Source organism: Macrobrachium nipponense, chromosome 21 (assembly GCF_015104395.2).
Source record: "Macrobrachium nipponense isolate FS-2020 chromosome 21, ASM1510439v2, whole genome shotgun sequence".
NCBI lineage: Eukaryota > Metazoa > Arthropoda > Malacostraca > Decapoda > Palaemonidae > Macrobrachium > Macrobrachium nipponense.
In genome coordinates, this window is record NC_087212.1 from 35253217 (window position 1) to 35268490 (window position 15274).

Consider the following 15274-nt stretch of genomic DNA (forward strand, 5'->3'; position numbering starts at 1 on the left):
TGCATAATGGAGTTTTTGTCTCTTTGATACAAGGACAAGTGTCGTTATTCTTTACGATTAGTGATTCACGATACCCTTATAAATTACGGCACTGGGTGTAATGCACTATAGCAAAATCTCGTTCTGTTAAGAGTGTTCGTTTACAGAAATAGGTATTCCCGCCCAAAAACCTGCTTGCACTGTCTCTGAAACCCATAGTAGACATGCTGCTTAGTTGTCAATCAAGTTTTTATAACCAGTATTTTTACAAGCTAGCTATTAAATAAATTTGTATTTTTCTCAGTCAAAACATATGCCCCTCAATGCTAACTTTCCTCTTTTTAACGACTTTCTGGTCATTGCAAATTTCGGCCCCATAATTTCTTATGGTGCGAAAACAGACAAGAGGCCCATGGCGACGAAAACGATTGCGTCACACTACGGGCGATAATCCAGCAGTAAAACATCTTCATATATTCCAAAAAGTAAATAATAAAGATATATATGCGCATTACGATTATAACAATTACATGTATAGCTGATAACAATCTGCATGAATAACTTGTAAACTGTTCTGCAATGACAGTTGAGTATAGCAATTATTTACAATAGGTACGAAAGTCAAGATGTCGTGACGTCATAATACAGAACTTGAAAGAACGTTCTAATTCAGAAAAATAATTACTTAAATTTGAGTCAGAGTCAAGTTACTTTTTCAATAACGAATATTTTTCAAATTAATCATCATAAATATGTAAAATATTATGTTTTACTATTATTTAAAAATTAGCCAAGAGCACGCTTCTCGTCATCTTCTACCCCAACAGCTGTTTTACGCCTGGCTTGTTGTTGATGAGAAATCGTGTTTCGATTGTTGTGATAAAGTGCTCCAGCGTCTGTGGGTACAAGTGGTGTGCGGATTTATCACAGGAAATGGTTAGTTTATTGACACAAGCTACTCCGTAAACATCGAGATGGCGTCAATCTTCTAAATACCTCGAGTTGTAAGTAAAAATGTTGAACGCGTTTTGGTGAGATTTGCACTACGTTTGAGACCGTTTCAGTACCCTCTGTTTAAATCTTAAAATTTGGCTAATTTCTAACTTTGGAGAAAATACTTTACTTCGAAAGGAGAGTAGAGGTCTTTAGCTCCGTTTCTCACCAACAACAAGTCGCGACTGATGCCCATCTCGGGTGTCAGGACGCGTTATAATGTACTTTTTCGGAGGGTGGCTTGCATTGATGGTAGGTGGCCTGCTTTGGCCTGCTGTGATGATCTACCCTACCTACCTAGTAGTAGGTACTACTAGGTATAACCTAGTATTTTAGGTTCTCATAAGAATTACCGTTATTTAATTCCAAATCCATGGCGAAATAAAGGTTTAGTGTAAAATGTCATCGAAAAGGTAACTGAAATTCGGCGTTGTACCAAAGACACTACCAGGTAGGTAGGGGCTAGTGGGGCAGACTACCGAGCAATCAATCAGCTGACGGAGGCTGTCAAATCGTCAGCTGATAGAGATTCAAACGACTCTTCTTAGTTCTTACCTTTACCTATTTGAGCCAGCATAACGTCGCCGGCCTCTCTCTGAATCAGTCCTCGGTTTTCTGAATCAGTTCGCATTATTCAGTGTAAAGTGAAAGCGAATTCAAAGCTAAGAACAACAAAAAGAGAATCATAAAACAAAACAAAAACTTCGGATTTTAAAGTAGTAGTAGTAGTAGGCGGATTATTTGTTTGAAACGGCTCCCTTGCTTGTTTATTCCTTCTTTGTTTGTGTTTGTTCGCGTTTCTTCTCTCCGAAATACATTTCTTTTAGAAAATCTTTCCTACTCTCCACTTCCTCCTTCAGTTAAATTTACCAATAAGAGTATATTAACTATATAATGAAAACAGTTTTCGAGACTTTGCCTTTACAACGGCGCCTCTTGTATTAAGCTCTTTCATTCTATTTTGTCCTTTCTTTCCACATGATTTAAGGTCTCCTCCTTTTTTTATTTCGTTGTGTTCTTCTTTAAGCAGGATTTTATCAATAATGTTTCTTGATTATCTTCGTATGGTTGTTAAAGGTCAATTATTTGGTTTGTTTGTTTTCTCTGATAGAAAACGAAGACAGTCGTATCGGTTATCATAAACAACAACACTGTTGCGTATAAAGGGATAACTTTACTTCATTTGGTTTTATGTACAGTCCTCCACTTGATGATTACTTCTCCGGAGGACCTTTGTAAGTTTTCAATGTAAGGTGCTTCTTATATTCTATAATTGTCTTCTAGTGTTTTATCGTCATTATCGTATCTTCAACAGAATAGGATTCTTAAAGCTCTTTAATTTTTTTTTCTTGTATGATCTTCACTTCAGGCTGTATTTTGTTGCATAGTCTTGGTGCAAATTGTTCAAATGCCCGAGTGATGACAGCAATTTGCTTCAGTGATTTATAACCTGTGATGATCCTATAAACCCCTGAATTCATGGCCTGTCTTATCCTTTGACAGGCAATCCTCCCTAATTTCTCAGTTATTTATGAGAATAGATTATTCTGTATTTTCTTCTTATTTACAGAGGGCAAATGCCATCATCAGTGCATTTTTCCTCCTCTGGATAGGTTTGTGTTTTTAGGCATAATGCCAAGCACTGGGGCAACTAGGCCATTCAGCGTTGAGACGGAAATTGACAGTGGAAAAGTTTGATAGGTGTAACAGGAGGAAAGCCTCATAGTTGCACTATGAATCAATTGTTTACTAAAGGGCAGAAAGTAAGATGAAAGAAAGATAATATGAAAGGAGGTACAATACAAGGAATGAAAGTGATCCGTCTCTGGATTTGGTTGTATATCCAGCGGCCTTAATCTGGCTTTTGTGGTGTCTTCCCTCCAATTTTTATAATTCTCAGTTTTATTTCTTTTTCAAATGGATTGAATGAGAAGCACAATGATCAGTTGACTAATTTGACTGTATGTAAGTGTGCTCCCACGATAATAATTATATCTGAAAATATTAGTTTTTGCTCGTTTTATATAATGACGCCTTGTTTGAAGAACATATTAAATGTTCAGTTATCGTTACACCGATTGACAATTAACACTAACTGGCGGTATTGCATCACTATTAAAAAACACATTAGTTACATAAAATAAAGGCCACCTAAAAAAATGCAATATTGATTTTGAAATCTATAGATTTTTGGCATTATGCCGAGTCTGGGCCAGTTAACGCATTTAGCGCAGAAATGGAAATTGACAGTAAAAGGTTTGAAAGGTGTTACAGGAGGAAAACCTCGCTGTTGCACTATGAAACAATTGTTAGGAGAGGGTGGACAGTAAGATGGAAGAAAGAGATTATGAACGGAGGTACTGTAAAAGGGATGAATGTAGTTGCAGCTGGGGGCCGAAGGGACGCTGCAAAGAACCTCAAGTGATGCCTACATTGCACCAAATGAGATGCAATGACGGCACTAACCCCCTACGGAGTACAAAATGCAATATATAAATAGAATTTATGTTAACTTGCAAGTTTATATAACTAGGTCTATAAGAACAAATTATCATTACATTACTACTCAGTTCAGGTAATAAAAATGGTAACTGGGCCTTTTCCATCTTAATGTCATTAATTGCTAGATCCAGTTTTTTTACTTCCTCTGCCTGTCACGCAAAAAATAGATATCTGGTTGGATTTGGGAGCAAATAATATTCCAACATTTAAGCTAATGGAAATATTTGAAAATGAGTAGTGTTTAGTGTTTTCCGGTAAATGTGAAATGTCAGCAGATTGCAACATGAGGATTTCTAGTAACACCATCACTTGCTATACTATAATGAGCTAAAGAAGTTATGCTTACTGGGGGCATGTGACACAACATGAAGTTAAGGCACCAATATTCACACAAGAACATATTAGTACCTCAATTACCTGCACTAATACAGGTAAGGCCCTTATGGATTACAGTATAGTACTGTATATTATCAGGTGATTCACAAAAAAGGAGACTAAATAATAAGAAATGTATTAACACAATTCAACAGACATTCACCTTCTCTCTTTTACCTGCATTCAATGATGAAACTGTTTATGTGGGCTTCACAGTCCTACATTGCAAACTTTGCACATGAAATAAGTTCTAATCTTTTTTGGGTCTTGGAATGTATGAAAAGTACACAATATATCTTTATCTAGGTTGTACTGTTTTTATGTTGTGGATTTTCTCTCACAAGGCATGCTTCGGACGTCAGTGCCTAACTAGAAAAACAAAATCCAAATGGATAGGACTGAGTCACTTGTGACCTGTTACCTTGTCCATAGTGTGGACCCAGCCAACCCACAATACTGCTCTTATTTTTTTTTTTTAATTCTCCGAGGACATCAATGAGCCTTTGGAATTTTCCCCGAGTGCATAAAACTCCAGGGAAAAAAAAAAAAAAAAAAAAAAAAAAAAAAAAAAAAAAAAAAAAAAAAAAAAAGATAAAATGCTCCAGTTGATTTCACATGTCTTTTGCATAAGAAAAGACCCTATATTTTACATATCTGACATTTTTCTTAAAAAGTTATTATAGGACAGACACTTCTAAGCTTACTAGAAAAGCAGTAAAAAATGTGCAAAAAAATATTTAAGTAGGGTAATATACACAATTTCTGACCGGCCATTTTCTTTTGGAACGAGTTAAATTTATAGAAGTCATGTCGATTCATTTTACAACCATACAACAACAAATAACTCCATACAAAAATGATTTTTTATGATAAAATGGGTACATTTTGTGTAAATATATTTAGAGATTTCAGTAATTAAGGGTGATTGAAAAGTATATACGATAGTATAGTATAACTTTTATTACAAAAAAATAAAACAGAATATTTCTAAGTATCATGTATACACAAGAGGACACACTGAAAATTGAGAGCATTATATAAAAAATAAGTTATCTTTTCTTTTTTACATAGACCTAAGTAAATATATACAGTAAAAATTAAATAGGGATTTTCATTAAGAAAATTTTACAACAAAAGTTTTTACACAGATTTTTTTTGTACTTGCTTACAGAATGATATATGTAGTATTTTGAAGCATGGCATCATACACAAAGGTGGTTTGTTGGGGCAAGTTTTACAATGATAGGTTGTCTGTCTTCTTTTGCAATGCCCATTTTTCTTGAAGATGCAGTCACTGCTTCTTATGCTACAAACAATACAATCAGGTTTGTATTTCTGTCTGCAAACTGAGCAAAGAAAAGAAAGCATGCCCGTGAGTCTGTCTGATAACCCCACCTCCAATTTCTTCTTACCAACCAGTGGCCATTTTGAACACCCTTCCAACAACCCATTTACCACGTGTTCTCTAAATTCCCTCTGACTTAGTTTTTTATTATGATTTTGGATATCGTAAGCTATTTTTGCATAAACTAAAGCCACCTCTATAACTAAAAGCCATATAACCTGGTACCATTTCTTATTCCTCTGACTACATATTATATGTTGCACATTAGTTGATAAAACCTGTCTACCCTTCCTATAAATGTATTTTCGAAGATTTAAATGAATGGTTTATATGTGCAATTCTATTGACTTTTTTTTATTTTTTTATTACTGTCACCCCTGTCACAGTTGACTCACCAACAGGTGACATGTTCACTTTGCCACTATCCTGCCAAGTTGCTGCTACCATTTGATTCTTACGATCTGTCCATATCATTGGAATGCCGCCTTCTTCATTTTAGCTTTTACCATTTCCTTGGGCAGACCCTTTTCATTTTCACAAACAATGCCACAAGCACCAACTTCTCTCTCCCTTAGCTTACTAAACAGCTCTACACTTGTATAACACTTATCCACAAAGAGTACCTGGCCTTCATTTTCAAACCCTTCAAGCAATGCTAAGGTAACCTTAGACCCTAACCCACCTTCAACAGATTGTAGATCACCTGCTTCCTCACCTATATACACACTGAAATGCAAAAAGGTAAAAAGTTTTGGTATCGCAAAGAGACCAGAGTTTTATCCGCGACATTGTTAATTTTGAAGATGAGCATTGTTTCATACACAACCTACCCTTGAATTTCAACATGGAGGTATTACAATGTCCCCAATGTTACTCTAAAATAATCTAACTTGAAAGGCAGGCCTAGCCTACACTATGTAATCTACATACTATTATACAAACACACTGTCATTCCTTTTATTTTTTAATTGGTCTGTAATTGATTGGTATTAATATCAGGTAATGGTGGTTCAATGCAGATTGGAGATTGCACAGGCAGTGAAACAACTTATAATACAAACAAACAAATTGCATACAAACAAGAATTGGACGTGTACTGTACTCCCCATGATTCTGCCCGATGTCGGCATAGTACTTCAATGAGGTCAGCTGTTGATGGCTATGATGAACTAAATATCGGAAGAGGAGGATGGTGATGATAAAGCAGCAGGTTCATCAATACGTTTCTCTTCAGCTGTTAGTTCGCGAGAGGGTAGAGCCATATTAGCTTGCGAAGCATGTTTTTTTCGTTTTTCATAAATGACTCGATAACATGCAAGAACATCTCTAACTCCTCTCTCAACTTCAGCAAATTGTTCCAAGTTCACATCCATTTTTACTGAAAAGTTTCATTCCGTGTTCAATCGAAGCAAATGCCTCTGCCATTGCTTTTATTGTAAACATTTGCTCTGGCTCTTCTTCAATTTCTTCTTCCTCTTCTGCAAATTCAATTAAATCCTCTACATCTTGTACATCTATGAGTTTTCGGATATCTTCCTCTTCAAGTTCTAAATCTAAACATTTCCCAAGTGACACAATCTTTTTATTAATTTCCACTACTGCTCCATCCTTATCAAAACCTTTAATTGAATTTACATACATTTTTAGCAGATTTTTCCAAATCCCATTCATACACTCTTTTGTTACCTCCTTCCACGCCCTTCCGATATTCAGGATGGCATTTAGAACACTGAATTCCTCCCAGAAAGTTCTGAGCTCTTTGTCCTCGTTATCCTTAGCCTCAACAGCTTGCGAGAACATGTTCTGAAGATAATAGGCCTTGAACATAGCCAATGCACCCTGATTCATAGGTTGTATGAGAGAAGTTGTGTTTGATGGTAGAAACACAACTTTTACATTTTTTGTTAATATCTCCAATGGTGCTGGGGTAGCAGGGAGCACTGTCCAAAACCAGCAGAATTTTGAAGGGATGCTGTTTTCCCTACAATAATCTTTCACTTCTGGAATAAAGCAATGCATAAACCAGTCTTCGAATAGGAGTGCAGTCATCTGTGCTTTCTTATTATGCCTGTAATGCACATGAAGCATATGTTTGCCTTTTCTTGCTAATGACCCCAGCTTTGCAGAGTGATAAATCATGAATGGCTTGAGTTTATAACCAGTCACATTTCCCCCAAGCAGAAGAGTCAGTCTATCTTTGAATGTCTTCAACTTGGGCATCGTTTTTGCCTCTTTGTGGATGTAGGACCATTCAGGCATACGCTTCCAATACAGCACTGTTTTGTCGACATTAAAGATCTGTCCCGGCATGTAACCTTCATTAAGAATGAACTTAAGAAAAATATCCTTAAATTTAGCAGCATCAGCACTTGCAGTGTCACTGCTAAAGTTCACACTATGAAAATTATGGTGGGTGGGATTTTGAAGCGATGAAACCATCCACGACTTGCTACAAAATTTTTGTTGTATCATCATAGTGCTTCTTTAGTTCTTCAAAAAGCAAGCGTGCCTTTGCTTGAATGGTCAAGAGGCTGAGAGGCATACACTTTTGTATCTGGTCCTCCATCCACGTGACCAGTAACTGCTCCATTTCTTCCAAAGGCCCTGTTTCTTCTTTGTTTTATAATTCGTCGAACTTGAATCGAAGCAGGTGCCTTTACAGCATCCCCTATCAGTTTCTCATCCTTGTTGATGGTGGATACTGTTGACAGCGATAGATGTTCGTCACGTGCGATGGCCATGACTGCCTGTAAATATAACATCACAAATAAATATGTATACACAAGGTAAGTACTATATACCAAGGATTAATGTTGCCAGAGGTATAAGCAATTGTGGATACAGTGTTTTCATCTTATACCCATTTTTCTGCATGTGTACACACACACACACACCCCATGTCCGCGTTCTCAAGATTCGTGGACTCGCCTACCCACTCTTCATCTTGGTCAAGTTAAAAGTATTGTATTTTCATAAGGCAGCTGCAATTATACCAAAAATGATATTGTTATGATACAATAAAGTTCATACATACTTACCTGGCAGATATATACTTAGCTATAGACTCCGTCGTCCCCGACAGAAATTCAAATTTCGCGCCTCCACTCGCTACAGGTAGGTCAGGTGATCTACTGCCCTGCCCTGGGTGGGCAGGACTAGGAACCATTCCCGTTTTCTATCAGATTTTCTCTCTTCCACCTGTCTCCTGCGGGGAGGCTGGGTGGGCCATTAATCGTATATATCTGCCAGGTATGTATGAAACTTTATTGTATCATAACAATATCATTTTCATACATTCAACTTCCCTGTCAGATATATACTTAGCTGATTGGCACCCTTTGGTGGAGGGTAAGAGACGGCTAACTACTGAAATAGACAGGTAAACAACATATGTTGTAGTATTTATAAAACCTTGGTTCCTACCTGATAGACGGAAGACTTCATGGCTGCTGCCGAGGAGTCTGCATCACATCAAGAGCCTTAGCGAGATATTTGATCTATGGCCAAGAGTTTTTTGTGGGTCTGCTGATGGGGTCTTATCCACTTACTCGGCAGAGCCTAAATGGTATTGTCAATGGGTGCTGATCCACTAATATGACAACACACCTTTTGAAGGAGCACACAACCGATCCCCATCACCTGATCCTAACCACCATGTTAGTACTAAAAAGAATGTTAAGAGTTATCCCCAAACCCCCAACTCCTCACAAACAACCAGAACTCGAGTAAACACAGTACACACGCATACATAAAAAAAAAAAAAAAAAAAAAAAAAAAAAAAAAACAGTCAAGAACATATCTAATAGAAGTAGCAAGAAAATTAAGGATCGGTGCTAGCTCCCATACCCAGGATCGTATCCGCAGACACGAACGGACCCAGAGAAAAACATTTCTTGTAAGTCACACGAACGTCTTTCAAATAATGCGATGCAAACACTGAGTTGCACCTCCAATAGGTCGCTTCCAAGATATTCTTTAGCGACATATTTCTTTGAAAAGAGAGAGACGTCGCTACTGCTCTAACCTCATGAGCTCTTACTCTCAAAAGTTTATAAGAGTCATCAGGGCAGATCTTGTGTGCATCTGTAATGACGCTTCTCACAAAGAAGGCCAAAGCATTCTTAGACATAGGTCTTGCTGGATCTTTAACAGAGCACCAAAGACCTTGTCTAGAACCTCCCATCTGTTTCTTCTTATCTAGGTAGAATTTAAGAGCTCTCACAGGGCAAAGAGACCTTTCTGCCTCTCTACCTACAAGATTCGACAAGCCTTTTACTTCGGAGTTTCTGGGCCAGGTTTCGAAGGATTTTCGTTTTTGCCAGAAACAGTGCTTTAAACGAACAGATGGCCGAGTCTCCTCGAAGCCTACCCTAGCATCTAGGGCGTGCAGCTCACTAAACTCTTTTGGCTGTCGCCGGCGACAAAAGAAACAAGCACTGTCTTGTTACATCTCGGAAAGAGGCAAGATGAGGAGGTTCGAACCTTTTGGAAGTCAGAAACTTAAGGACTACATCAAGGTTCCAGCTAGGAGGACCTGGTTCCTTAGACTTTGAAGTCTCAAAGGACCTAATTAGATCGTGCAGATCCTTATTTTCTGCAAGATCTAGGCCTCTATTTCTGAATACGGCCGAAAGCATACTCCTGTATCCCTTTATGGTCGATACAGAAAGGCGTGATTCCTCTCTAAGGAACAACAGGAAATCAGCGATTTCGGTCACAGAGGTACTGGAGGAGGACAGCTTCTTCGACCTACACCATCTTCTAAAAACCTCCCACTTGGATTGATAGACTCGCATTGTAGAAGATCTGCGGGCTCTAGCAATCGCGCTTGCAGCCTTGCGAGAAAAGCCCCTCGCTCTGACAAGTCTTTCGATAGTCGAAAGGCAGTCAGAGCGAGAGCGGGGAGGTTTTTGATGATACCTCTGGAAGTGGGGTTGTTTGAGCAGATCCATCCTTCTTGGAAGGGATCTGGGGAAGTCCACTGTCCACTCCACTACCTCTGTGAACCAATCGTGTGCTGGCCAAAAGGGGGCTATCAGGGTCATTTTCGTCCCCTTCGAAGGCCACAAACTTCTTGAGCGCTTGCCCCAGAATCTTGAATGGGGGAAAAGAATAAACGTCTACGTTGGACCAATCTAGAAGGAAGGCGTCTACTGCTAATGCTCTGGGGTCTTCTACCACCGAGCAAAAGACTCCCAGCCTCTTGGAGAGGAATGTGGCAAACAGGTCTACATGAGGTTTCCCCCAAAGAGACCAGAGACTCTGACACACTTCTGAGTGGAGGGTCCATTCTGTGTGAAGGACCTGGCTCCTCCTGCTCAGCCTGTCCGCTCTCACGTTCCTTTCTCCCTGAACAAATCTTGTCACAAGGGAGATGTTCCTTTGGGAAGCCCAAACTAGTAGGTCTCTTGCGAGCTCGTATAGGAAGAACGAGTGCGTCCCTCCTTGCTTCCGAATATAGGCTAGAGCGGTGGTGTTGTCAGAGTTTACTTGGACTACACCGTTTGTAACTAAAGGCTCGAAGCTCTTTAGAGCCAGGTGAACGGCTAATAGCTCTTTGCAGTTGATGTGCCAGGACACCTGAACTGCACTCCAGATGCCTGACACCTCTCTCGTCCCCAAGGTTGCTCCCCTCCCCAACCCGTCTCCGACGCGTCGGAAAACAACACAAGGCTTGGGTTCCGAATCTCCAGGGATATTCCTTTGTTCTCTTGTAAAGGGGGCAACCACCATTCCAAGTGCTGTTTCATCTAAGGAATGGAATGGGAAAGACGTCCGAGAGAAGTCCTGTCTTCCAGTTCCAAGTTCTCTTGAGAAAGAACTGAAGAGGACGAAGATGAAGTCTTCCTAGAGGAAAGAACTGTTCGAGCGAGGAAAGGGTCCCTAGAAGACTCACCATTCCCTCGCTGAACTGCGTTCTCTCCCTAAGAAAGTGAGAGACTTTTCTTGAAGCCTCTTACGTCTCTCTTGAGACGGAAATACTCGAAAACCCTGAGAATCCATCTGAATCCTCAGATAGACCATGTTCTGGCTGGGGATCAGTTGCGACTTCTCGAGGTTTACGAGTAATCCCAAAGACTTTATCAGGTTTAGGGTCAAAGCAAGGTCCTCCAAACACTGTCTCTCTGATCTGGCTCTGATGAGCCAGTCGTCCAGGTATAGAGAGATATTGACACCCTTTCGGTGAAGCCATCTTGCCACATTCCTAATCAAGCTTGTGAATACCTGAGGAGCTGTGGACAGGCCGAAACACAAGGCTCTGAACTGGTAGATCCTTCCCCCCATCATGAAACGGAGGTACTTCTTCGACGAAGGATGAATCGGGACGTGAAAATAGGCATCCTGGGAGATCTAGGGATACCATCCAATCCCCTTGGCGAAGAGACCGCAAGGACTGAAGCAGAAGTCTCCATAGAGAACTTCTCTTTCTGAACAAATTTGTTCAGAGCGCTTACGTCTAGAACTGGTCTCCAGCCCCCCCGAGGCCTTTGCAACCAGAAAAAGGCGATTGTAAAAAAACAAATGGAGGGGGAGTTTTGATCCAGCACTAGCTCTATAGCTCTCTTGTCCCACATCTGATCCACCATTAGCCGAAGAGTATCCCTCAGAACAGGGTCCTTGTATTTGGCGGACAGTTCCCGCGGAGTTGAAGTCAGGGAGGACTGTCCCCCCTCGAAGGGGATGAATAGCCCTTCTTGATCACTGACAGCGACCAGGGGCGTCGGCTTTCTATGTGTGCCCAGGCTTCCGCAAATCCCTGGAGCCTGGCACCTACTGGTGTTTGGAGGCTCCTCATCTCACTTCCCCCTTTTTTTATTTAAAGGGAACAGAAGGAAGCTCTTCCTCTCTTCTCAGGAGCTTTTCTTTTCGAGGGAGCTCTGGAGGGAGGGCCTCCTCGAAAGGGCGTAGAGATGTACTCGCCACTTTCTTCTCTCCCACGACACAGCCTATTCTTCCTGGAAGACTGAAGGAGAAGGTCCTGGGTCGCCTTCTCAGTTTGTGAATGTGAAATGTCCTTCACTAACTGAGAAGGGAACAAAAAGTGACATAGGAGCAAACATTAAAGCTGCTCTCTGAGTGAGACACAGATTTCGTGAGAAAAGCACTGAACACAGCCCTCTTCTTTAAAAAAGTCCCGCCTCCAAAGAGAGAGGAGACTTCTCCCGAACCATCTGAACAGCCTATGCAAGACAAGATGCAGAGTAGAACTTCATGGTCGAGGCCCTCCACGTCATGGGCCTTTTTGGCCATCACCCCAAGGGACCAATCCAGGAAATTGAACACTTCCAATACATGGAAGAGTCCCTTGAGGAGATGATCTAGCTCTGAAAGGCCCCATGTCACACGAGCCGAGTTCAGGCCATGTCTTCTCGACGCATCCACAAGGCTTGAAAAGTCCGCTTCTGCTGAAGCAGGAAGAGAGAGTCCCATATTCTCTCCTGTCTGGTACCAGATTCCCCTTCTGCCTGTAAGCCTAGCAGGGGGCATACAGAAAACAGTTCTCACCAGCTCCTTCTTAGTCTTCATCCAAGAATTGAGTGACTGGAGCGCTCTCTTCATAGAGATGGTAGGTCTCATCTTGAGAAAGGAAGAAGACTTCGGCGCCTTAGCACTCAAAAAGAGCGAGCGTGGAGAAGGAGGAGCGGCAGGGGTTAAGGGATCGCCATATTCCTGCAAAAGGAGGGCTGTCAAGACTTTATAGTTAGAAAGTCCTTCTCTACTGGGAGCCTTGTCTTCTGAACCTTCCTCTTTTTCAAAAGGATCAGGAGAATCAGCTTTGATGTCTGAAGGTTCTTCCCAAACGTCTCTCTCTGACGGAGACAAACTCCTAACAGGAGAGGGACTAAATCTAGGATCAGAACGCCTAGTTCGATCCTTGAACATGGCTGGCGTCTCGCGCCTGGCTGGCGCCTCGCTCCTGGCTGGCGCCTCGCGCCTGGTTGACGTCTCGCGCCTGGCTGATGCCTCGCTCTGGCTGGAGCCTTGCGCCTGGCTGACGCTTCGCGCCTGGCTGGCGTCTCGGCCTAACTGACGTCTCAACGTCGGTTGGCGCCTCGCGCCTATGGCAGGAACCTCGTCTTGGCTGGCGCCAACGCGCCCAGCAGGAGATCGAAGAACTAGACCTTTTTAACAGGGAAGTCTGACATCCTTCCTGCAGGAGATCTTTAGTAAGAACTCCAACTAAGGAAGCTAACTGCTCCTGGACGGCCAAAAGGATCCTCTTGGAAGCCTCTCCCGTGTCTACTTCAACAGGAGGAGAGAGAGATCTCGAAGGAGTTTGACAAACTCTGTCGAACAGGGAGAAGTCAAAAACGCTCCTAGCCTTCTTGATCGCCGAAGGAGCTTCATCAGAGAAGCGCTCGGGGCTCGAGTCGAAAGAAGCTCTCTCCAGTTCCTCTTCAGGGGCCTGGAAAGGTCGAATCCTTCCACCCTCGTTAAGGTGATGGGGGATCCAGACGACAAGAAGCACTCTCGGAGGACGCTTTTTCGAAAGCGGTCCTTAGCAGTCTGTGGCATTACAGAGCCTGCTGAAGGGATGCCTGACCGTTGGGGATTCTCCACAACCTCCGTAAGGCTTTCGACTTTCCTTCTCCTCTGGGCCAGAGAGCTTGGAAGAGGTCTAGGCCTGGGAGCGTCGCAGAGACGGTCAGACGGCCCCTCCACAACACTGGGGGCACTCACTTCACTGAACAAATCACCATCATATTCTTACCTTCCAAAGCCGCCATTTTGGATTGCATCCTTTGAAGGGTAGCCTTCAAGATCAGCGATCTCTGAAAGCCGAATCTGAAGGAATAGCCACCTGTGAAGGCCCTGATACAGAGGGAGAATCAAATTCATGATGTACAGAACAGTTAGAATTAGACAAAAGGCTCAATAGGCCTTGAACTACTCACACCCTTAGATGCAGCCCTTCTTACTCTGTCCCTCTCTAACTTCTTCAAGTAAGAAGTTAGAGTCTTCCATTCTTCCGCACTCAACCTTTCACACTCATGACAGGTGTTAGCAAAAGAAAACAATCAACCCCTCTACACCTTCGGCATACAGTGTGAGGATCAACCGAAGCCTTCGGTATCCTCACCTTGCAGCCTACATTCACACATACTCTCACACCAACACTCGAATCAGACATTCTGCAGAAAAATCAAAAAGCAAGTCCAAATCCAGTCCACGTAGCGAATGCCAACACAACGATCCAGGTACGTCACCAAAATATCAGTCGAAAGAAGATCAATTGCTTTGAAAAACGAATTCTAGTCAGGAGGTATTAACAACAATGTTGACACCACCGGCGACAGAGAAAATCTGATAGAAAATGGGAATGGTTCCTAGTCCTGCCACCCAGGGCAGGGCGGTAGATCACCTGACCTACCTGTAGCAAGTGGCGCGAAATTTGAATTTCTGTCGGGGACGACGGAGTCTATAGCTAAGTATATATCTGACAGGGAAGTTGAATGCATGAAAACATTCCTTAACTCTTACCTCAGCTTCTTCTCTAGTTGCTGGTCCTTGTCCACCCAAAAACAACTCTACCTTGCAGTGATATGTGGCCCACATAAGTATATCTTGTCAAAGGAGTAAACCATGGATCTTCAGCACCAAAGTTAACCTGTAGGGCAGGAGTGAGTTGAATAAACATGGACCAACATGATAGGTTATTATGTACAGCATTATAGGTCAATGTGAAGAAATACTGGTCCTACATGATAGGCTAGTCAAACCAGCAGGCGATAGGTTTCTCCTGGACTATGTCATTCACAGTTAACCCTTAACAGTTGCTAAAAAAAAAAAAAAAAAAAAAAAAAACACACACACCCCAGACCAAGCAAACTTTGATTTGGGCCATTTAAGAAAAATAACATCAATGGAAAGAGGAAGACAAGGGAACGCACATGGTATAAGAAAAAAAAATCCTCCCTAGCTTCCACAGAAGTTGAAAGTGGCAATTTACAACACACTTTTGGGCCTCATTTACAAGACAATAGTAAATTTTTACCAAGTTATACTGCTTTTTCTAATAATCTTTACTAATAATTTGCCACTCAGCAAAGGGTAGTTAATCAATTAACTGCAATTTTG

General features: G+C 41.6%; 2 protein-coding genes across 6 annotated transcripts in view; both read right to left on the bottom strand.

Annotated features, from left to right (window-relative positions):
• LOC135197915 (glycoprotein-N-acetylgalactosamine 3-beta-galactosyltransferase 1-like) overlaps positions 1 to 15274 on the bottom strand; it is a 497298-nt gene that overhangs the window by 137600 nt on the left and 344424 nt on the right. The gene's annotated exons all lie outside the window — the stretch shown is intronic.
• LOC135197450 (tigger transposable element-derived protein 1-like) lies at positions 6539 to 7633 on the bottom strand. The gene has a single exon (XM_064224519.1). It carries the CDS (start codon positions 7631 to 7633, stop codon positions 6539 to 6541), a length of 1095 nt encoding a protein of 364 aa, XP_064080589.1.